Genomic DNA, 23,918 nt, shown 5'->3' with positions numbered 1-23,918 from the left:
TGATGAGGCTTCCACCTCTAGACAGTTAGAACAGGATGAATTTGACCTTGAAGATTTAAATAGAGGACGGATTAGACAAAATATTGCCCATCTAATTGCTAGAGATCAGAGTACAGACTCTCAAGAGTATGAATGGGAAAGTTTATCAGACGCCTCTTGTCAACCCGCAGTTGATGTCATTCACACTTATGCAATTCAATCAAATGCAGTAGATGAGTCTAGTGTAAGGTCCGATGAGTTTGGCTCGCAAAATGCTTTAGTAGGTCACGCTAGTCCCTCTAGGACTATTCCCGATCTGGATACCTTTGCAACATTCACTATAGGCTCTACTTCGCATGTCACCAAAGATGACTCTATTCGCATCAATAACCTTGAAGCTTCTACCTAACTCTCATTGATTCATCTTGATCTCATAGATTGGTCCATTCAACATCAGACACCGGAAATACAGTCTTTCCGAAATGACTACGAGATAGCCTATTACATAAATGCCATTGAACCCGTCACTTCTTCCACCAGTGAACCCGTGATTCACATAATAGAATAAGATATCAAGTATCTTAGTCATAAATCAAAAGAAAAAACAAACGGTCAGATGGTGAAAACCACATTGTGGTGGTATCTGAACCTAAAAATATTAAAAATAAAGACGTATCTAATAGTGAAAACCTCTTTGAGGCACCTGTGGATGAGGTACTTAGTAGTCTGCCAAGCTATTTTCAAGATAGATCATCGGTTCTCATTGAGCCTATAAAACCAATCAACTTGGGGACAGAGGAATCTCCTAAAATTATTCATGTAGCTCAATCATTGTTAGCTGAAGAAAAGGGGCAATTTGCCCAATTTTTTCAAGATAAAAAGATCAATTTCGCATGGACATACTCGGACATGCCTGGGCTTGACACAGATCTTATTATGTATCATTTGTCTATTTCTCCCGATATCAAGCCTGTTAAACAAAAATTGAGGAAGATGGATCCACATGTAGCTTTGTTGGTGAAAGTAGAATTGGAAAAACTTTTGAGTGCAAATTTTATTAGAACAATTGACTATGCAGAATGGATCTCTAACATTGTACCTGTATCCAAACATGATAAAACCATCCGAGTTTGTATTGATTTCAGAGATCTTAACAAAGCATGCCCCAAAGATGATTTCCTGCTACCAAACATTGATATGATAGTAGACATGACTGTGGGGTATGAAATGTACTCTCTTATGGATGGGCTTTTTGGGTATAATCAAATTAAGATAGCTCCAACTGATCAAGAGAAGACAGTCTTCACATGTGCATGGGGTACTTTCTGTTGGAACATCATGCCTTTTGGGCTCAAGAATGCCGGTGCTACCTACCAAAGAGAAATGACAACCATATTCCATGATATGATGCATAAAAATATGGAAGACTATGTTGATGACACATTGGCAAAATCTAGAACAAGAGATACACATCTTGAAGACCTTAGTTTGATATTGGACCATATGGAACAATTCCAACTTAGGCTAAATCCAAAAAAAGTGTGCCTTTAGTGTCACTTCTAGAAAATTGCTAGGCTAAATTATCTCAACAAAAGGTATTGAGGTTGATCTTGAAAAAGTTCAAGCTATCATAGATATGCCTCCTCCAAAAAATATCAATCAACTTAGAAGTCTACAATCCATAAGAAGGTTTATTTCTCAATTGGTTGATAAAGCTCAACCTTTTAACAAGAATTTGCACAAAGGTTCTACTCATATCTGGAATGAGGAGTGTCAACAAAGTCTAGATCAAATGAAAGGATACTTGGCAAGACCTCTAGTTTTGATTCCACTTATTCCAGGCAAACCTTTGATCTTGTATATCTCAGCTACAACTTCTTCTCTAGGAGCGCTATTAGCCCAAAGTGATGAGATTGGTAAAGAACAGGCTATATATTATATTAGTCAAACTTTGGTTCCTTATGAGATGAACTATACCAGCATCGAGAAGGCTTGTCTCATAGTGATCTTTGCTTCTCAAAAGCTTCGACATTACATGTTGGCACATACAGTCCACCTAGTTGTTGAAATTGATCTTTTGAAATATCTGTTGAGAAAAGCTGTGCTTACTAGTCGTCTAGCTAAATGGATGATGATTCTTTCAGAATTTGACATTTAGTATGTCAAATGTAAAGCCATCAAAGGACAAGCTATAGCTGACCAACTAGCTGATTTTCCTCTAGAGGATACAACACCCATACAAGCTGAATTTCCAGATGCCTCAATTCTATACATCACTAAGAGAACCTGGAAAATGTTCTTTGATAGTTCTCATACACAAAATGGAGCTGGAGCAGGTATATTGCTTGTTTCCCCTCATGGGTATACGATTCCCAAATTGTACAAGCTCTTGTTCCCTTGTACAAACAACATGGCAGAATATGAGGCTTTAACAAATGGGATCAAGATGGCTCTTGAATGGAGAATAATTGAATTGCATATCTATGGAGATTCCCAACTTGTTATTAACCAAGTAAATAATGACTATCAAACGAAAGATGACAAGTTGATACCTTAAAAAAGTTGATAGATGCTCTAAGGAACTACTTCACTTTTGTGACATTTTAGCAAATTCCTAGTGCAGAAAACAAAGCTGCTGATGCTATGGCCACTTTGGCATCTATTCTCCAACTACAATAACGTGAATCTTGATTTGAGTTCCTAGTGGAAGAATTGCGTCATCTTGCCTACGATTCCTCTGATAATCAAGTGATCTGCACCGTTGTAGGTCATGATTCCTCTCGCTATGCCGCCATCTTCTCTTACTTGCATGATCAAATTGTTCCTGAGAACCTCACGCGCAACCAAAAATGCCAATTCCTTCGCAACGCCTCACATTACATTTTGGTCTCTGGTGACTTGTATAGAAAGGGTCTAGACGGAACATTGCTTAGGTGTTTAGAGCTAGAAGGGTCCGAAAAGGCACTTACCGAAGTCCATGACGACATTTGTCTAACGGCCTTGCACTTGCTCGAAAGTTGCTTAGAGTAGGTTATTACTGGCCGACTATGCAAGTTGATGCAATTTGTTATGCCAAGTCTTGTTAAAAATGTCAACTCCATGGTAACTTAATTCATGCTCCTGGACATGAGTTGATTTCTTTCGTGACATATTGGCCATTTCAACAATGGGCCTTTGACTTGGTCGCCAAAATTCACCCAAGTTCATCTAGTGGCCACAAGTTCATCATTACAGCAACTAAGTATTTCACTAAATGGGTTGAAGCTGTGCTATTATTTGCTGCTACAGGCAAACATGTTGCCCTGTTTATACTGAATCACATCATTTGTCGATATGGTATTCCTTCCTCTATTGTCACTGACAATGGAGCAATGGAGGACAATTCAAAAATAAGGACCTAAGACAATTATGCAAGAAGTTTCGGATCAAACAACATTGGTTTTCTATTTATTACCTTCAAGGGAATGGCCAAGTAGAGGCCTCCAACAAAACATTGCTGAAAACGCACAGTGCATAAGTCTGGGAGAGATTGGCACCTACAGATAAATCCAGCACTTTGGGCCTATAGAACTACCATTCGTACTTCTATAGGGGCGACCCCCTTTTCTTTAGTCTATGGTTCCGAGGCCGTTCTTCCATTAGAAGTAGAGATCCCCTCCTTGCAAGTCTCTTTACATGGGTTGATAATTGATGAAGACCATAGAGCTATGCGAATACAAGAATTAGAGACCCTTGATGAGCGCTGTAAGGCAGCTTTTGATCACATGAGGGCTTATCAAAAGCGCATGTCTATTCAGTATAACAAAAAGGTTCATCCACATGAGTTTCGAGTTGGTGACCTCGTGCTTAGAGGAAATCCAAAAAATCAACAGCATAGAAGCAGAAGGGAAAGTTTGAACCCAATTGGTTAGGTCCATACATTATCACAGCAGCATTTGGGTCTGGTGTTTATTAATGTGAAGGTGAAGAGCTTGAAGAGCCTATTAATGTCCTACAATTAAAAAATTTCTATGCTTAAAGGCTTACTGCTTAGCTATCTTGTACATATTTATGATCCTGAAAAATCTTAAAAATCAGAAAATGTCTTGAAAAAATGATCATCTTCACGAAAACCTAGCAATAGGTGCTTTGATGTATCATAAAAAAAAATCAAAAAAATCAAAAATACAAAAAAATTGAAAAAAGTCCTAAAAAAAAAGAAATCTGCCAAGTGGTGAAAACTTGGAAACAGGCACTGCTTTAGACCCTTGCTACACATTTCCTAGCTTGGGATTGTTTCTTGTCTTCGTCTCGGGGACACCGCGGCTTAGCCTATTGAGGTATTCTTGTGCATTAGGGTTTTCTTTGACAACTCACAAAACAATGTTTCTCAACACTACCCCCAACTTGACATTAAGTGTTTCTCAACACTTTTCAGATAGTTTACCTATGGTCTCCGATGTCGCGATATTTCTCACTATTAGAATCAAGTCTTGAAGAAATGGTCAAGTAACTTACAGACACGCACTTAAACACTTAAACGATTGAGCTATGCTAATCTTTATTTACTTTGTGTGTTGTCTATGACGATTTCTTTACCATGTGTTCCCTCCATAATAGTCTCTCGAGGATGTCATTGACTAGAAAGATTGGGGGCATGGGGCACGTTTTCTTGATTTCTGCTTGTGGGTATACTTTATCTGTCTATAGTGTTTTAAGCATTCATGCTTGTCCTATTTGATACTTTGACTTATAAAAGTATCATCCTTGACTGTATTTTCGTAAGACCACACTTGGGGGTTATCCTGACACTTATGCCTCGATATAGGTGTAATCCTGCTATACTAAACTTAGGGATTCTAATCGCATAGTTATCTTGACTTACATGTCTTTGATGCTTAGATTAGATTTCCACATACCTATTTGATATTGATCATATTCATATCCTCATAGTTATACTAGTGATGGTTGTATGATCTCATGATGTCTCTAATAAGCGCTCAATGATGAAATAAGACTCTAAATGTTATGTGTCCCTTGCTGGTAAACCACTTTGCATATTAGCTTGCATTTCAGGTTCATTTTTCTAGTCTAGTCTTGCATTCCTGCATATGGGGAGAGCTCTCTCTTCATCCTTTTTGCAAACATATCAGCTAATTGCTTTCACATCCTTCTTTGCTTTCTTTATCACGTCTTTCACCTTCTTGATCTTTCATTTCATCTCTATCTTGCTATCCTGTCATCACAAGGGGTTAATCTAAACATCACATTCAATCTATTCAAGTGTCACATATTTTCAGAAACATAAAGTCTATATCATACACATGAGAGCTAAAAACATCATACATAAGAGAGATACATGAGCATAAGTATCCAAACAAATGCATACATGAGCAAGAAACTGAAACTGAGACATCACATGAAAATCAAAATGCTGAAACATCCATTTGAGACAAGTACACAAAACTGCCAATTGAATCTAGTATCTCATATATATATATCAATGTGTCACAGTACATATACAAAAATGAGATCCAAAATTTGGATATCCATCTCAAGAATACATGATGTACAATTAAAATGTCAAAACTATCAGTATTAGCCTATGATTGACTCCCACCCTCTGCAGCAGGTAGAGTTGGTGGCCCTGGTGGTGGAGCCTGTCTCCTATCCAGCGGCTGTACCGCACCCTTTGATCGACCTACCTGCTCTGAGTAATCCGGAAGTCCTTGCCCTGGTGGCACTACACCCTTGTAAGCGGCATAATAATATGCGACGCATGCACCATGATGTGTAGCCTCTCGCTTTGCAGCATCTTGCTCCCTGCGCAACTTGTCTCCTCGAGCCCACTCATCTATGAGCTGCTGTTCTCGCACTGCAATCACTTCCCGAGTTGCTTGTAGCTCCGCCTTTAAAGTACGGATCCGCGCATCCTGATCATCAACCCCCCAGCTGGTTGCTCTGGCTTTGCCTCCGCTCTCCCTGCTCGCCACCACCTCAGTGGCACCTCCTTCTCCTCCTCCCCCCTTGCTGCCTGTGCTCGCGTCCTCCTCCTCCCTGATTGAGATCCCTCTCCAACCTCCATCTGTCTGACACCCCTGCCTCCGCCTTCGCCTCCACCACCTCCATGCCCCCCCATTGCGGGTAGCACATCGGGCATTGTAAATCGAGGAAACGGATGTCTCTGCATCTCGTACAAATACGCTGGGTCTGCCCTTGCATCTACCACATCTGGGCGATAATCCCAAGGAGTCTACACTAGAGCCGTTGTCTTTCGTACCATTGTCTGGTAATCTTGCATCGACAACCATCCATGTGCCTCATTTGAATGAAATCGAGCATATGTAGTGGTCTCTACTGATACCACCTGCCACTTCGCAAATTGCCGCCATACTCGGCTGATAGAAAACTGCTCCACAATCTCATTGTGCTTGCCTACTAGCGGTCTACTGTACCTCATGTACTCTAACTCCCAGGCATCAAACCATCTGCTGCACTCTCGGTAAGGCCGCCATGTAAATACTGTAAGCTCATAAAAAATGTGGTGGTAGTAGGTGACGTTCCCACTGTGAGTTTGGGGGACAAATCTTGTGTATCAAAAAATATAGGGCTGGCTTCGCTCTCGAGGCTGCACCCGTGGTTGGATCACAACAATGTGCTCCTAAGCCCAGATTTGTGCCAAAACCGCTCCGCATAACCAGGAACCACCACTATGATACACTACCTCATGAAGCTTGTGGTACATATCTGCCAGTATCGCTGGACCCCATGCCATCCTACGTGGCCATGCAATCAAATCTGCCACTAGTCGACCCCATCCCAGTGGGAAGCCCTTCTGGTTCCTATCTGTCACCAAGGCTCGGGCTACCAAAGAACATAACAAGCTCGACAGAGGGTAGTCAGAACCATAATCATCGATGAGTCTCTCCCAACTCAAATGACAATCTAGGACGGTAACATCCTGGAACATCTGCTACATCTTTGCCTGCCCCTCTATTGAGGTTTGATTATAGTACACTTGTGACATCACCAAACTTGGCATCAGTATACCCGACATCAAAAATCAAACTTGCTAACACATGACCAAGCAATCAAACGTACAACTTACTGGGTCACCATAGCAAGGCACTCACAGAATCCGATACACATCCTTTGAGGTGATCGAGGCCTCTTCAATCGGTAGATGGAAGGTGTTATGCTCATTGTGCCACCGCTCAGCCAATGTGGTTAGCAACCCATGGTTCACCCGTATATGGGGCATCTGAACAACCCACCTCAATCCCATGGTCGATATGGTGGCATGCTCAGCATCAGTCAAATACCGCACAACTCGCAACCCCACCACTTTGGGGGCTCTGATATGAAGTGCTAGAAATACCTCCTACAAACATGAAACATGTAAGCATTAGTAACATATCGCAAACGTGATCATAATGCAAAAATTCAACAAGAAAAACTCAAAATTAAGTTGTGCGATACTTTTTCTACATGCAAGCGATTTAATTTGCTGAGATATTATTGTGCGATACATTTTCTAAACCAGTGCGACACAATTTTGTCGTGCGATATTTTGCACTAATCCGGGCGACAAATGGGTTGGCCCATATGACAAAACCTAGAACTATGCGTGCGACACTTTTTCTGATGCGAAATATCGCGCGATATTTTGTAAAGTACCCGTGCGATACTTTTAAAATCACACAATATTTTGCATTTAAACCCTCAAAACATGCGAAAAAGCTCATAAATGCTCAAAAAAATGACAAAAAAGTTGTTACTTACCGGCGCCCCGTAGTCGTTTGGCCAGTTGTGCAACCGACTGCACTCGAAACGATGTCTGTGAGTCGAAATACCCGCTAATGCCATGATGCTGTCTAGACCACTCAAAAACTCTCATCAAATCACAAAAGACAAATGAATCTTAAAATGACACTTGGGCCCCTTTTATATAGCTTCCGACCTCATTTTGACCTAATTTTCAAACTCAAAATTTTGCGAAAATTGCACCCTTGGCTAATTTCGACGTCTTGGATCCATTTTCGGGATCAAAATCAAAATCCGAGTTCATCTTGATAGTTAAAATCGCATTGTAAAATTCTACCTTCTTCTGAGCAGTTAGCTGACCTTTTGAGGTCTAATCTCCAAATCATCGCTGGGGCATCTTCATTTCTTCATGTCCTCACCATTTCTATGCTTCATATCTACTTCTATTCACCTTTTCTTGTCTAAAATCACTTTTCTACTCGATTTGGCCTAATTTTTATGCTTTATCCTTCGTGGTCAACCCTGGTCAAACTGGGGTATTCTATCAGTTTCTTATAGTCACTCTTTGGTTCTAATCATTTATCTGTCATCTTGGACATTACTATATCTCAATTTATTCACATCTAGCTTGTTTCTGCATCCCCCTTACCTCATTTCGAATTCGATCCCGAGGGGGTTGAAATACTCTATCATCGCTTGCTGCAACTGTCTATTTCTTAGGAGCATATGATTGATCTTTTCACTTGCTCTTGATCTATCTACTTTTCTAGGTGTTAGCATCCTTCTTGGATTCTGACATCGTCTTTCTTTTCCTAGTGTTCAATGCCATCGCTATTAGGCTGTACATGCAGGATTTGCTATCTTTTTCTACATTTCGGAATCAGATATCTATATCTGTTGCTGCCTACTTGGCTTCTGTTTTCTTTGACGTAATGTGTTCCCAAATCGATCACACATTAGTCAAAGAGGGGCAAATGTAATCACCTAAAAATGGTCATTTAGACTATTAGCCCCATTCTCAACATTTTGGCTAATTTAATTAGTCATTTACCTAGACCAAATTGCTAATAATCAATTAATTTGATTATAACCTATAGTTTGACTATGCTATCCCAAGTTCATTATTTGATTAAAAGAATATGCCCCCTTTTAATTAAATAAAAGACCCCATTCTTCTAACCCACTTAATGTGCACACATAAAGTCCTTTTTCTATTTTGCAACTAAAAGAAAAAGCTTGTGAGACTTTTGTCTTATATGACAAGTCAACTTAATTTCTATTGGTTGACTTGTGTGTGCACATGGATCCCTCCCATTTTCGAATTCAACCGTTGATTATCCACCATCTCAATCTTGATCTCTACCGTCTGTACAACTTTAAAAGGGAGAGAGCTTTCCCCCTCAAAGGATCCACACTCTTGAGTATTGTTATGCTGCAGGTTTTCTATTCGAATGCTTGAGAGCTTTTGTGGAAAATACCATTTCTTGTCTACATTTCTTTCATCCATAGCATTTTGTCATATGGCATCCTAGTTTAGTTGCATTTAGTGTAATTTTTTTGCAAGTAGTTTAGATCACATAGTCTAATTAGCATGGATGTAACACTTGCATTTGCTTCACTTAGCTGCATTGTGCATTTCATCTTAGTTTACTCTCATCCTTGCATTGCATATTCAAGAGTTCTTTGACACTAACATTCTTGCTCTTGCTCGAAGAATCTCCCATTTCACGGTTTACTAGCAAGGGCTGCATTCCTAAGGCTCAGTTGAGAGCCATTTTATGCTCATTTGTATGCTTCTTGCACTCCATGACTAGGGAGCCCTAAGTTGCTTTCCAATCTATGGAAAATCTTGGATAGAAGGGTTTAGGGAAGTGCACTTTTCTTAGTGTACACTAGGGAGTTTTGATTAAGTAAAAACAGGTTTTGAAGCACACAAAACCTTTTACATAACCTTTTACATAGGAAACAAGAACAAAAGCTGAAAAATCCAGAAGAACTGCGCATCAACAACTAAGAGCAAAACTAGCTAAAACAAGTAGCCAAAAAACCAGCAGGAAAAGATAGCAAAAAGAAAGCAAAAATATAACACAAAACCAGCTATAGGGTCTTCAGCAAAAAGCCATGCATTTAAGGAGTTGTTGAGGCTTTGCGATACAAGATTTGCTTCATTTTATATCACTTTGAAAAGAGTGGTTGAAGAGAAAGCAACTTTGAGATCTATAATTTGTTCCAATGAGTGGAAAAATTCTACTCTCTCAAAGTGCTAAGGGAAATATCATGGAGCAAATTGTTTTAAATAGCAGCTTTTGGGAAAGTGGGGCAAAGGTCTTTAATTTATTCGAGCCAATTGTTGGTGCGCTCCGTATGGTTGATGGTGACACTCCTTGCCTTAGAATGCTTTATGAAAGCATGGATCACTGCAAGGAAACTATTCAAAAAGTACTAAATAATGTGGAAACAGAGTACACAAAGATATGGGAGACAATTGATTCCAGATGGAGAATGATGCACACTCCTTTACATATAGTGGCTAGCTATTTGGAGCCTAAACTATTTCACATTGATAGACAAGGTGATGCTGAAATTATGGCAAGGGTTTATGAAGCTATTAGTAGGTTTGAACCAGATCCATCCACTGCATCTCTAATAAGAGAACAATGTTGGAAATACAGAAAAGTGGAAGAGATGTTTGGAATAGGAGCAACTAAATATGATATGACACAAGATGAGGTACCTAGTTATAGATGGTGGATAAGCTATAGGGCAGAAACTCCTGAACTTCAGCGATTTGCCATTTGAATATTGAGTCAAGGAGCAAGTTCATCAGCTTGTGAGATAAATTGGAGTTGCTTTGACCACATCCATTTCAAAAAGAGGAACAAGTTGTTGTTTGGAAAGTTGGGAGATCTTCTCTATGTTTGCAGCAATTTAAAATTGCTCATGAACAAATCAGCAAATGAGTCATCTTCACAAAACAAAGCTTTAGAAGACATGGTAGTACCAGACGCAGATGAGCCTAACTTTTTTGACAAAGAATTGGTTAGTGATGCTGATGATGACGCTACACCATCTGAGCCAAGTGCTCTTGATGACTTAGAGCTTTTTTGAAGTTACGAAGTCTTGACTTTTGATTGTAACTTTGAGAATAACACACATTTTTGTTGTTGTGCTTTCACATGTTTCTTATGTTTTATACAATGTAAATGTGTCATCGTGCTTATAAAGTTGTCAAATCTATCTAGCAATTTTAACTATTTTGATAATTTATGGGATATATTGCATATATTTAAAAATAAATGAAAATACATAAGGCGAATATAATTTGAATTTTTACTCTTCATTAACTTCATTTGAATTTTCTACTCGGTGAACTTGAATTCGAATTCAAACCTTGTGACGTAGCATCTCGCTACGTCTTCCTTGGCAACATCTGACTAGCTTCATTTTGAAATGATATTTCCAAGGGCCCCTTTGCTCTTTTATTTGCATCCAGTTCTTGAGGACCACACAAGAATGGACAACCCTTTCTAGGTGGTTCATCAAAAGTGGAAACTGAAGTCATAGATGATGTTTTTGTTTTTTCTAGCTTTTTGTAAAGAATGAGAATTACCACGTCAAACTGCTTCGATTATTTGTTTTTACTCTTGAATATATTTATTCAAATGTGGTTAAGAATATTAGTAGTAAGTGTATTGAAACATCTCTGATCAAAAGTTAGTAATTGATATATATATGTATGTACGTATGTATGTATGTATGTATGTATTTCAGTCACACTAAATACTGCATATATATATATATATATATATATATATATATATATATATATATATATATATATATATATATATATACACACACACACACATTCTCATTCTTAATATAATAGTTATGAAAAGACGCTAATGTGTATATCTGTTTGGGACGTAATCATGTAGGGTCATAACCTTACTTGGTTGTGTTTCAATAGGTATATATATTAGTCTCATTTGTATTTGCAGATCATATCAATCAAAGTGGCATACATATCTCAGATCAGAACAAATATTACTGCATTAAGAACATATATATAATTGAGAAGTCAAACACTCAATAAGGAATATAAAAGTTTGCGAAATCATTAAATCAGACTGAAATATAATTGATATGTCTCCACCAACTAAGATCCATTAAACTTTACATGGTATCAGAGCTTAATTGGTAGAGAGACTATCATTTTGATTTTATAATTAAAAGAGACAATATGTCAAATAATGTAAGAGTAGAGGATAGACTTGAAAGCGCAGTGAATTTCTTTTCTTGGAAAATTCATATAACTACAATTCTTGAAGAATTAGAAATTGAGTCTTTTATTGAGTCACATATTTCAATTCCTAAAGATGAGGCAAAAAAGGCTATTTGGAAAAGACGAAATAATAAAGCTAGGAAAATCATTGTGGATTCCGTAAAAGATCATATCCTTCCATCTATATCAGATCTAAAGAAAGCATATGAAGTATTCAAAACAGTTAAGGATACGTTTAAAATCAACAACTCAAGTAGACTGATTACATTGAAAAATCAACTAATGAATACTAAAATTTGTAAAAGTGAAACAATCTCATCATATTTTGGGAAGATTTCCCAAATTAAAAATCATCTAAATGTTATTGGAAGCAAAATAGAAGATCAAGATCTATTGATAATAGCACTTAGAGGATTGCCATTATCATGGAAAGCATTCATTCAAGTAATCAACAGACCTACTATACCTCTTTTTGATCAACTAAAGAATGATTGCACATTAGAAGAATCAAGGCTAATTTCTAGGGGGATCATCTCAAATCAAGAGGGAGAAAATCAAGCTCTTTTTTTCAGTTTCAAATTACAAAGGCAAAAAGAGAAAATTTGAAGGTAAGAATTATAACAAAAAGAAAGAAAATCAAAACTACAAAAGAAAAGATTTTTCTGAAGTTAAATGTTATAAATGTGAGAAACTTGGGCATACTTTCATAAATTGTCTGGAAAGGGAAAACATCTTAGCTTCTTTAGCTATAACAAAGAAAGATGAAAATATATTATTCCGTGTTATCAAGTGAGATAAACTCTAATAAAAATGTGTGGATAATAGATATCGGTGCTTCCCTTCATATAATAGGATTCAGAGAAAAATTTGAAACCCTTGAAAGTTATATCTTTGAAGGAGTCACCATTGGAGATAATTCCACCCATCCAGTTAGAGGAATTGGGACTTGTTCTATACAACTAAGGATTGGAGTTACACTAAAATTAAAGGATGTTCTATTTGTACCAGATATAAAAAGAAATCTAATTTCAATTTTTGGACTAGCTGATGAAGGATTCCAAGTCACTTTCAACGAAGACAAAGTTCTGTATTGGCCTAAAAATTCAAATCTAAAAAATGCCATCACCATAGGAACTAGAGATGGAACCTTATATAAACTATGCAATATCCAAAAGCAAGCTCTTAATCTTGAACTAACAAACTCCAATGAAGTATGGCATAGAAGACTTGGACATATTGGATTTAGTTCACTTCCAAATGTAGAGAAAATCACCTCTGGAACACTGAGTCTAAGCTCAAAACACATTGGTGTCTGTAAAAGATGTGCTCTAAGAAAGAACATTAAAAAACCTTTTCCTCCTAGTGAACACAAGTCTAAATCGGTTCTGGAACTAGTTCACTTTGATTTATGTGGGCCAGTGCCAACACTCTCTCTAGGAGGTTACTCTTACTACATCATATTCATCGATGATTACTCGAGGAAAACTTGGATTTACTTTCCAAAAGTTAAAGAATCTAATGAAGTTATGTCAAAATTTAAAGAATTCAAAGAAATTGTGGAAAATCAAACCTTAAAGAAAATTAAAACTCTAAGATCTGACAATGGGGGAGAATATACTTTTGAAAATTTCAAAGTTTTTTGTACTTTTGTTGGGATTAAGAGGGAGTACACATTACCATATAATCCTTAACAAAATGGGATAGCAGAAAGAAAAAATAGAACTATTGTTGAATTTGCAAAAGCCATGCTTCATGATCAAAACTTGCATTTTTCATTCTAGGTGGAAGCCACCAATACTGCTATATACATTCAAAACAGATGTCCCCACTCTATACTAGAAAACATAACACCTGAAGAAGTCTTTATAGGGAATTAACCTGACTCACCTTAGAATTTTTGGTTGCCTTGTTTATATTCACATACCTAAAGAAAGAAGAACTAAGTTAGATCCATCCAGAAAGAAAGGGATATTTGTTGGGTATATTGAAATCTCAAAAGGGTATAGAGTTTATGTTCTTGGACAAAGATCAATTGAAGTAAGAAGAGATGTCATATTCGAGGAAAACTCCGCATTAAAACTAGCCACAAATACAGAAGATGAGCCCATTACAGACTTAGATGAAAATCCTTTAACTAGAATTCAGACGAAGAACACATCAAAACGAAATGAACCATCTATAGATATGGAAGATAGAGATACCTCCAATATCAAGAAAAGACCCTTATGGGCAAGAAAAATGATTGAAGAAAATAATGTTGAACCAAATGAAATTTCCAAGGAAAGCAAGAAAACCAGAACCAAATCTTGTTATATTGCCCTAGTAACTGAGCTTACAAAATCTGAACCAACAACTGTTGTTGAAGCCATTACTTGTCAAGCATGGAAAGATGCTATGACTGAAGAATATCAGTCGATACTACAAAATGATGACTGGGATATTGTACCTAGACCTAAAGACAAATTAGTTGTTTCTTCAAAATGGCCATACAAAATCAAACATGCAACAGATGGTAGCATTGAGAAACATAAAGAAAGGTTTGTTGCTCGAGGTTTTTTCAGAAGGTAGGCATTGATTACGAAGAGACTTTTTCTTTGGTTGCTTGTTACACTTCGGTCAGGACAATTATTGCAATTGTAGCAGCTAAAGGATGGAAGATACATCAAAGGGATGTGAAGACTGCATTCTTAAATGGAGTCATAAACGAAGAAGTATATATTGAACAACTTGAAGGCTTTGTTATAAAAAATAAGAATCTATATGTGTGTAAACTCAAGAGAGCTCTTTATGGTCTTAAATAAGCACCTCAAGCTTGGTATGAAAGAATAGATAGCTACCTCATCAAATTAGGATACTCTAAGAATGAAGCTGATCCTAATATATATTTTGAAATCTTTAATGATGATATGTTGAACTTGTGCTATATGTTGATGATCTATTGATAATAGGAAATGATCATCTAATTGAAATATGCGAACAAGATCTTATAGCTGAATTCGAAATGAAGGATCTAGGTCTACTACATTATTTCTTGGGCCTAGAAGTATGTCAAAGGAAAGATCATAAAATACACTCAGGATATCTTGACTAGATTTGGAATGATGGACAGCAAACCACTTGCAACTCCAATGGAAACTAATCTACACAAACTAAAAGAAGAAACAATGCATTCAGAATCTATTGATCCCACACTCTACAAACAAATTATTGGGTCTCTCATGTATTTGGTAAATACTAGGCCCGATATATGCTATGCCACAAATGTATTAAGTCACTTTATGTGTGAGCCCAAGAAGATACATTTAATGGCAGCGAAACACATCTTGAGATATCTACGTGGCACTGTTGGTCTTGGACTTGTTGGTTCCCAAAACCGCATATTGGAAATCCAAGAGCTTGCCACTTCTCCGATAGGACTTCTCAATCAATTCTGGCCAACGAACAGAAATACTTCTCGATTCCCCTGCACTTCAAGCTCCGCTACACCTAAGCGGGTAGACCTTCTCCTCGAACCTGATCACTTGGTTTAAAGCTTTTCTATAGCGAATTTAAACTTCTGGAGTTCTTTGGCTGGCAAGGTCCTTGAACTCGATCAAAATGAAACTGGATGCTGAGTGTTTGAATTAAATGAATTATATAAAGTTTTAATAATGGATCTGATGCTTGTAGAAGGAATATATAGATTTTCTGACTTCAAAAGACTAGTGCCTCTGGTCATCCGGGCAATAGAGTCAACTTTAGTGAATTTTCACTTACTATTTTATAAAGTTTTTATGAACTTGAACTGCCAACAATTAAATAATCAAGATGTGACAGATCAAATATTATGCAATCTTAAATTAGTCCAGATTGACCTTTAACTCCTCTGGTAGGGAGAGAAATTGGACACAAATACGGAAACAATTTGATATTTCACAGTATCTGTGATGATCAAATTTAAAATGCTAAATGACCATGTCCACTCATCCGATATTTAAATTGTATATAGAATTCCAAAAAATAAGTACAAAGGACGATTCATCTATAGTTTAAATCTCCATGCCATTTAAAAATAAACAAAAGACATCTTATTTTATTATAAAAATAAAATAATTGAATTTATATTACAAAGTCATATTGAACTCATTATCCCTCTGTACAAGTAATATAAAATACTTCTTGTGAATGATAGTTTGAATATATGAATTATATCGTTGAAATCCAACCTATATTTATATGACTCACTAATAGGTATGACTTTTCAAAATGAAAAGATCACATCTCCTTGAAAACAAAGAACTCCTTTTCTTTACATAATCACACCCTATTGGTTTTAAGTAATTTATTCAACTTAAAACATAAGCTTTCATTTTTCTTGTTAATATTTTTGACTTTAGTCTAAGCCCTTTGAATATTTCATTATATTGATATTACTTCACAATACTTGTTTGAATCAAACGCTATATAAGTCATTGCCTTCTATGGTCATGTGGAGTTTCGTTGTGACGTGGAACTTCTGCCTTCTCACATCTCGCTCCTAAAACTTTCTAACAATAAAGTATAATTTGGAGAATTTATTTGTCCTATCGGGGAATTTGTACAATTATCTTTCTTATTGAAAATTTGGGGCTTTCTCCATTTCGAGTCCTTTCACAGGTGTATATCTAAACCTGCTACTGCTCCTTCATTCCATTTGTGCTTCATTGGGACTTTCGGGTTCAACTGGCCTTTCCTCCTTCCACGATTTTCAACCGTTGAATGTGTTTTTTTTATGTACACATAATAAATATTAATGTACTTGTAATAAATTGAATCTTTATTATTTTTTGTGTTTGCCGGCAAATACCATTCCATCATCTCTAGGCATTCAGGTTGTTGCTCCATATCTTCAATTTGTTTATTAGTATTGCTGTATGATCAGAGGACATCACTGGGCTATGATTTCATCTTTTATTGTGAATTCATAACTTTTATCGCTGCATCTGTATATTCTTAACTTATTTATTCTGAAGGAAACAAAATAAGATATGATACTTGTGTGTTTGTCATGGATTCACTTTCATCAAAGGAACTCTACAGATCCATCCAATTCATTTACCTTGCAAAGAGCACCAATGACGATCTATAGTACATACTATGTCAATATCATGTATAAGCAATCTTACACTGGTATAGATATTTGCAATTTCTACACAAGAATCAACTAATGGTTCGATTCCATCCATGCTTATACTCTTGAGTGGATCCTGCAATTTCTGGGTTTGTATATTATTAACTAGCAATGAGAGGAGAGGATCATATACTAGTGAAATAAGTTTTAAATTTGTCTGACTTTGTGCCCATCTGAAGCATTTCAGTGTTGTTTCTGTATTCTTCTGACAATACAAATCTCAGATTTCTCTCTACAGTCAAGTAGCTGACATCTACTAGCTTCTTGAAAAGCTTCTTTTGGCAATGATGAAAGTTACCTTCTCCAAGCAAGTGAACAAGTGAAAATAGAATGTAGGAAATCAATCCACCAAAATATTATTAATGGACACAGCTAGGCATCAAATCCTTGATAGGCAGAGAAATGCAATGTCAATAGGTAGACCAAAGATTGAAGAGGAATTAATGTCTTCAAAACTTGACTTCTCATACTCCAGTAAATGGTCTGATTTCAAATACTTAAGAGAATATATACAAGTATCTTACCAATAAAAACCTTGTCTTGCTCTTGATACTTTTATGGTTCTGCTATATTAGGATCTAATGTTATAATATTATGATCCTCTCTTCCTAGTCTCTTTAGCCACAATCAAAACCAACTTTCCACGTTTGCCCAATCTTGACAAAATTGGAGACTTAAATCAAGACTCCATTAGGACTAACGTATAGAAATGTTGAGATCAAACTTGAAGGCTATACTGATTATGATTGGGCTGGATGCTCCTTAAACTATAAGAGTACAACCGGATGTTGTTTCAGTCTTGGATCAGCAATGATATCGTGGTTCAGTAGAAAACAACCTATAGTTGCTTTGAGCTCTATCGAAGCTGAATACATGGCAGCCTCCATGGGAGTGTGTGAAGCAGTATGGTTATGAAAGCTATTATTTGGATTATTTGGAAGGAAATTAGATCCCACATTGATCCATTGTGATAACCAGAGCTGCATCAAACTCTCTGCTAATCCAGTGTTTCATAATCGATCAAAGCACATCGAAACTCCATACCACTATATTAGGGACACGGTTGATAGAAATGTGATCAAGTTGATCTATATAAGCACTGATGAACAAAATCCTGATATTTTTACCAAGCCTCTTGCAAGAGTGAAAAGAGTACTTCAGAGGTAAACTTGGTATCGAAAATTTCAAATTGTAATATATATATATTCATGAATATTGAAAATTAGATGGTTTGCAAACTTGTTGGAAATAGAAGAAAGTGGAAGAGATGTTTGGAATAGGAGCAGCCAAATATGATATGACACAATATGAGGTACCTAGTTATAGATGATGGATGAGCTATGGGGCAGAAACTCCTAACTTCAACGATTTGCCATTTGAATATTGAGTCAAGGAGCAAGTTCATCAGCTTGTGAGAGAAATTGGAGTTGCTTTGACCACATCCATTCCAAAAAGAGGAACAAGTTGTTGTCTGGAAAGTTGGGAGATCTTGTTTATGTTTGCAGAAATTTAAAATTGCTCATGAACAAATCAGCAAATGAGTCATCTTCACAAAAACGAGTTTTAGAAGACATGGCAGTACCAGACATAGATGAGCCTGACTTTTTTGATGAGGAATTGGATAGTGATACTGATGATGATGCTACACCATTTGAGCTAAGTGCTCTTGATGGCTGAGAGCTTTTTTGAAGTTACAAAGTCTTGACTTATGATTGTTACTTTGAGAATAAAACACATATTTGTTGTTGTGCTTTCACATGTTTCTTATGTTTTATACAATATAAATGTGTCATCATGCTTATAAAGTTGTCAAATCTATCTAGCAATTTTAACTATTTTGATAATTTATGGGATATATTGCATATATTTAAAAATAATTGAAAATACATGAGGCGAATATAATTTGAATTTTTACTCTTCATTAACTTCATTTGAATTTTCTGCTCGGTGAACTTGAATTCGAATTCGAACCTTGTGACATAGCATCTCACTATGTCTTCCTTGGCACCGTCTCTAGCTTCATTTCGAAATGATATTTCCAAGGGCCACTTTGCTCTTTTATTTGCAACCGGTTCTTGAGGACCACACAAGAATGGACAACCCTTTCCAGGTGGTTCATCAAAAGTGGAAATTGAAGCCATAGATGATGTTTTTTTCCCTTAGATTTTTGCTAAGAATGAGAATTACCACGTCAAACTGCTTCGTTTACTTGTTTTTGCTCTTGGATATATTTATTCACAATGTGGTTAAGAATATTAGCAGTAAGTGTATAGAAACATCTGTGATCAGAAGTCAATAATTGACATATATATATATTCTCATTCTGAATATAATAGTTATGAAAATACACTAATGTGTATATATCTGTTTGGGACATAATCATGTAGGGTCATAACCTTACTGGGTTGTGTTTCAATAGGTATATATATTAGTCTCATTTGTATTTGCAGATCATATCAATCAAAGTGGCATACATATCTCAGATCAGAACAAATATTACTGCATTAAGAACATATATATAATTGAGAAGTCAAGCACTCAAAAAGAATATAGAAGTCTGCTAAATCATTAAATCAGACTGAAATATAATTGATATGTCTCCACCAAGATCTAGTAAACTTTATAGGAAGAAGGCTTTTATGTGGTACCCCATTAACTCTTGGCTTCTCTGTATGAAACTTCATATCCTTTTGAGGAATGAAGTACAAATATGCATTCACTCTACTATAAGAGCTACTAGATTCCTCTTTCCAATGGCTTGAAATCCACACGTAACCTTCTCCACTTGGCATTGATTGAACCATTTCCACATATTTTGATAGCATCTGTCTATTTTCAAGCGGGAGTTTTCGGTGCTAGAAATACTTGCAGTGATCCTTGAATCTACAAACAACAAACCAGTAGGTTTCTTTTTCATTAGCTGTTCAACAAAGAGAAAAGATAAGATAAAGGAAAGAATGATATTAGTGAGATTGTGCACATGGCATGTTAGTCTATTCGAAATGTAAGCTTTTTTCTTGATGCCAACACAAACAAGCAAAGATGTGAGAATAGTATTTTGGATATGGCACAGCACTGAGCATCAATGAAGCCAATGGTTTGATGATTCTTTATGTTATCACAGGGCTCTTAAATGATTAATTTTATTTTTCCTTTTTCAACAATGAGATGAATTCACCCCTGCCTCATCTATATAATTTAGGACAAAAATTAAAAAATTACAAGAGCTATTGTTTCAATCTTCTCTTTTGAATGAGGCATCATATACAGATGCAGAGTAATACCTTCAATAATTGTTATCGATCCAAAAGTGTTATATTCCGACTTAGGGTGCTAATAGATCACCAAATGTAAAAAAATTACAAGAGAAAAAAATGTTAAAAAAGATTACCTGTAGCTACCCATGGGAAGACCTCAGGCGCTGCTAGAAGACCACCTGCAGCTGATGAAAAACCCAGTTTCTGATGAAAGATTTGTGAGGAGACCCAGTCGCTGATGAAAGACCCAGTTGCCATCTGGGGACAGAAAACACCTGCGATGTATTTTCTTAGAAAATGACTTCTGTGTATTTTGTGCAAATGCCCTGTATTTTATCAGAAAACGCCTGATGTCAGAATGCCGTGTGAGGCCAAAACATGTTATATTGGGTCATTTTTAGGTTTAGATTGAAGAAAAAAAGATACTAGAAAACTCTAATGAAAACATTGCAAAGTCAACAAAGCAACATTTTAACCAAATTTGCCCAACATTCGCACAAACTCATCCAAATCCACTCTGGGCTTGCGCCACTGTTTTCAAATTCGATCAAAAGCGGGTGAAATTTGACCACGGTCCTGATGTTCAAATTTACAGTGAATTTAACAGGGAAAAATCAAATTTACAGCAAATCTGAACTGACTATGAACTTACAGCGAACAAACTTTTGACTTTGGGTTAGCCAAGTGAATGTGGTAACTTAGGAAATAATAATCAGATGGTTTTATTGATTTTTCTCTAGTAGTTTATAATTAAATTAAGCTGTCATTAAATTTATATAGTTTGACAGCTTAAAATTTAATTATTCAGTTGACTTCTAATGTCCCAAAAAGGGGACATTACATTGGCTTCACAGTCGTATGTTCCCTACAAAATCATAAATGCCATAGGATTGGCTGCTTGGTACCTTTATGTCTATTTATTTGTCTTTCTTGTAGAAACTTACAGCTCATACTGTTTTAGGGTTCCAATGTGGCAAAGCAATTATGAAACATGATAATTTGACAATTGAACACCCTACTTGGGAATATGAGGAGTTCACAGAAGTATCTTCAACTGATAAGCATTTTTCTAAAGGTCAGATATTTCCCCTAAGTCATCCTCTTCTTATTATATGGGCATTTGGGCTATTCTGTGACCAACTTACGGAATACATATAGCTTTGACTAGTCTTCTACTAGTTCTTAATAAGCTGCATCAACTTAATTATGATTTTAAGTAGGGAGTAATGTGTTCGTTATGATTCATCAGTTGTGTTTTATTGTTGGGTTCTTGTATCTCAAGGTTTCCTTTTTTCAAATATATAGTAAGTTTGCATTTAGTTTCATTGATTTCCTGGATCTGCTCTTTCTCATTTTGATTACATTGATTGGCTTTGTTGTGTGTTAATTTTATTGTGCAATATAGAAACATGCTTAGTTAATGACGAGTCTTTTGGGACATTAACTATAACTTTACTTAAAGGACGCTGCAACTGTCTTATAACATCATCAATGATATTAGCATCTATGCTGATCTTAAACACTAGTTTTGTTAAAGTGCTCCCTTCAACTGACCTGTAAAAGATTGTCAGCTTTTATAGCTGTTGATAGTACACGGTTTACCAGCTTGGCACATTGACCATCACTCTTTATGGAATATGCTAATTGATGAATGCTAGTAGATTTGTTATGTTTTCTATTAATGGAGCTTGTTTCAGTTATACCGAGTAAGAAAAACAAAATTCTCCTTGTTCATTCTTTGAACTACCGATTGAAGGTGAACATTTATGCTTACATTTGGAAGGTTGTTTTTAGAAAAGAGAAAAATGCACCACATAATATAGAAAGATTTATTCAGTCACATAAATGAAAGGGTTTGCACCATGCTTACATGACACATAACAAAAGTAATGTTGTTTCTGTTTATACTCATTTTGAAATGTTAATTCAATTTTTGGAGAACACGTTCTGCATTTTTCACAAACCAGGCTTTGGCAATGGAGCTGGGGAAGTATAAGATCAGGGTTAATGCAGTTGCACGTGGATTATACAATTCTGATGCTTTTCTTCAGATGTTTAGCGAGGATAAGAAAGAAGTATTAGTCAAGGATATTGTTCCTTTGCAAAGATGGCTAGATGTAAAGAACGACCTTACTAATATTGTTCTCTACTTGGTTGCTGATGATTCTTCTTTCATGACTGGAACTGTGATATTTATTGATGGGGGGCAATCAATAGTAAGACCACGTATGCGTTCATTTATGTAAAGGAAGGTCTTGAGGGAAAACATTAGGGTTTTGAATTTTTCTTTGTTGGCAATTATGTTTACATTTGAAAGTGTCAATTCCTATGAATCTGTAGGGGTAAAAGTCATGATAAATGGTTGAAATAGTGGTGCATTCAAGTATTTTTATTATCAAATATAGCCATGCTTATGGTTTCATTGCCTATGATGAGGAAATGTAATTATAATAAATTATATTCTTCACTGTACTGCACTTTCCCAGTCATTTAATTATATAAGGCTTTGAATATGACAGTTAGTGCTGCTAACAAAAGCAGAAATAATGCTTCACTGACGTGCTCCAAATACTATCCATGTTAAGAACAGAAAACTAGCACACTGTTTTGCTATGCTCCTTTGTAGCATTCCTGTTCACATTTGCTTCATTTGAAATGCATTACTTCTGCTTGATGTTAACTTGTTTTTATAGTGCTGTATTACGATGCTCTAAACTAGTGGCCATAGTGATTTTCAAAGTGTGGACAGAAACACAGCTTGAGCGTATTAAGCATTTTTTAAATTGTAAGTTGCATGAATGTGAATCTTGTCTAAAATAATAATATTAATTGCCATGCAATGTAATCATGTGCCTTGTGTGCCTATGTGCATGTGTGAGAGTATGTTTGGTTTATATACCTTTGGGTTTAGTGTACATACATATGGAAGAATTAATACATAATTCACAATTTCATAGTTCATGCCAATGTCAAGTTTTAACATTTTTGTCATTGACCTAAGGTATGGCCATAATGTAAGAATTGGCACCATGGATATGGACACAAAGGAGACATCAGTAACTAATCTAGTGTCTACAGTCTCTTCCTCCTTGCATGAAGTCAGCCTGATGAAGTGATGGGCATCCTCTCTTGACATTCGACAGAGTTTGAAAAAGATGTACCTTGGAAAATTGTTTAAAGAAGATAGGTCTTCTTAAATCTGTTTCAGAATTCTGTCCCTAGGTTAAGGGTTCTGTGTAGGTGTTCTTTTTCTTTAGGTTTAGCTGGTGTTCCACTGACGCTTTGATGCAATTTGGTTTGAGGTCATTGTGAAACCTATTCACACATTAAGCTTGTGGAACAACTTGATTGCAATATTGTTGTTCCTTGGCTTGTGTTCTGTATGACCTTTATTGTAAGTGTTCAAGGGCCTCCTTCAATACCTATTTTACCCATACGATATAAAATGATTCTATTGTTTCGAGCTCAAATCAAGCCATTTGTAAAAGGAATCTTTCACCATTAT

The 23,918-nt window shown here is 36.2% G+C and overlaps 1 protein-coding gene across 1 annotated transcript in view; it reads left to right on the top strand.

Moving 5' to 3' along the window:
- The window catches only part of LOC149538791 (NAD(P)-binding Rossmann-fold superfamily protein), an 86,196-nt gene extending 63,270 nt beyond the window's left edge, over positions 1-22,926 (top strand). The window contains exon 4 of the mRNA XM_089800107.1: positions 22,381-22,926. Within this exon, the coding sequence (XP_089656233.1) occupies positions 22,381-22,659 (279 nt within the window). The 3' untranslated portion in view covers positions 22,660-22,926. The remainder of the gene's footprint in view (positions 1-22,380) is intronic.
- Positions 22,927-23,918: the final 992 nt, after the last annotated feature.

The sequence above is a fragment of the Cupressus sempervirens genome, chromosome 9 (genome assembly GCF_028749045.1).
Source record: "Cupressus sempervirens isolate cs-2001-9-10 chromosome 9, ASM2874904v1, whole genome shotgun sequence".
Taxonomy (NCBI): domain Eukaryota; kingdom Viridiplantae; phylum Streptophyta; class Pinopsida; order Cupressales; family Cupressaceae; genus Cupressus; species Cupressus sempervirens.
This window is presented reverse-complemented; position numbering and strand designations above follow the sequence as displayed.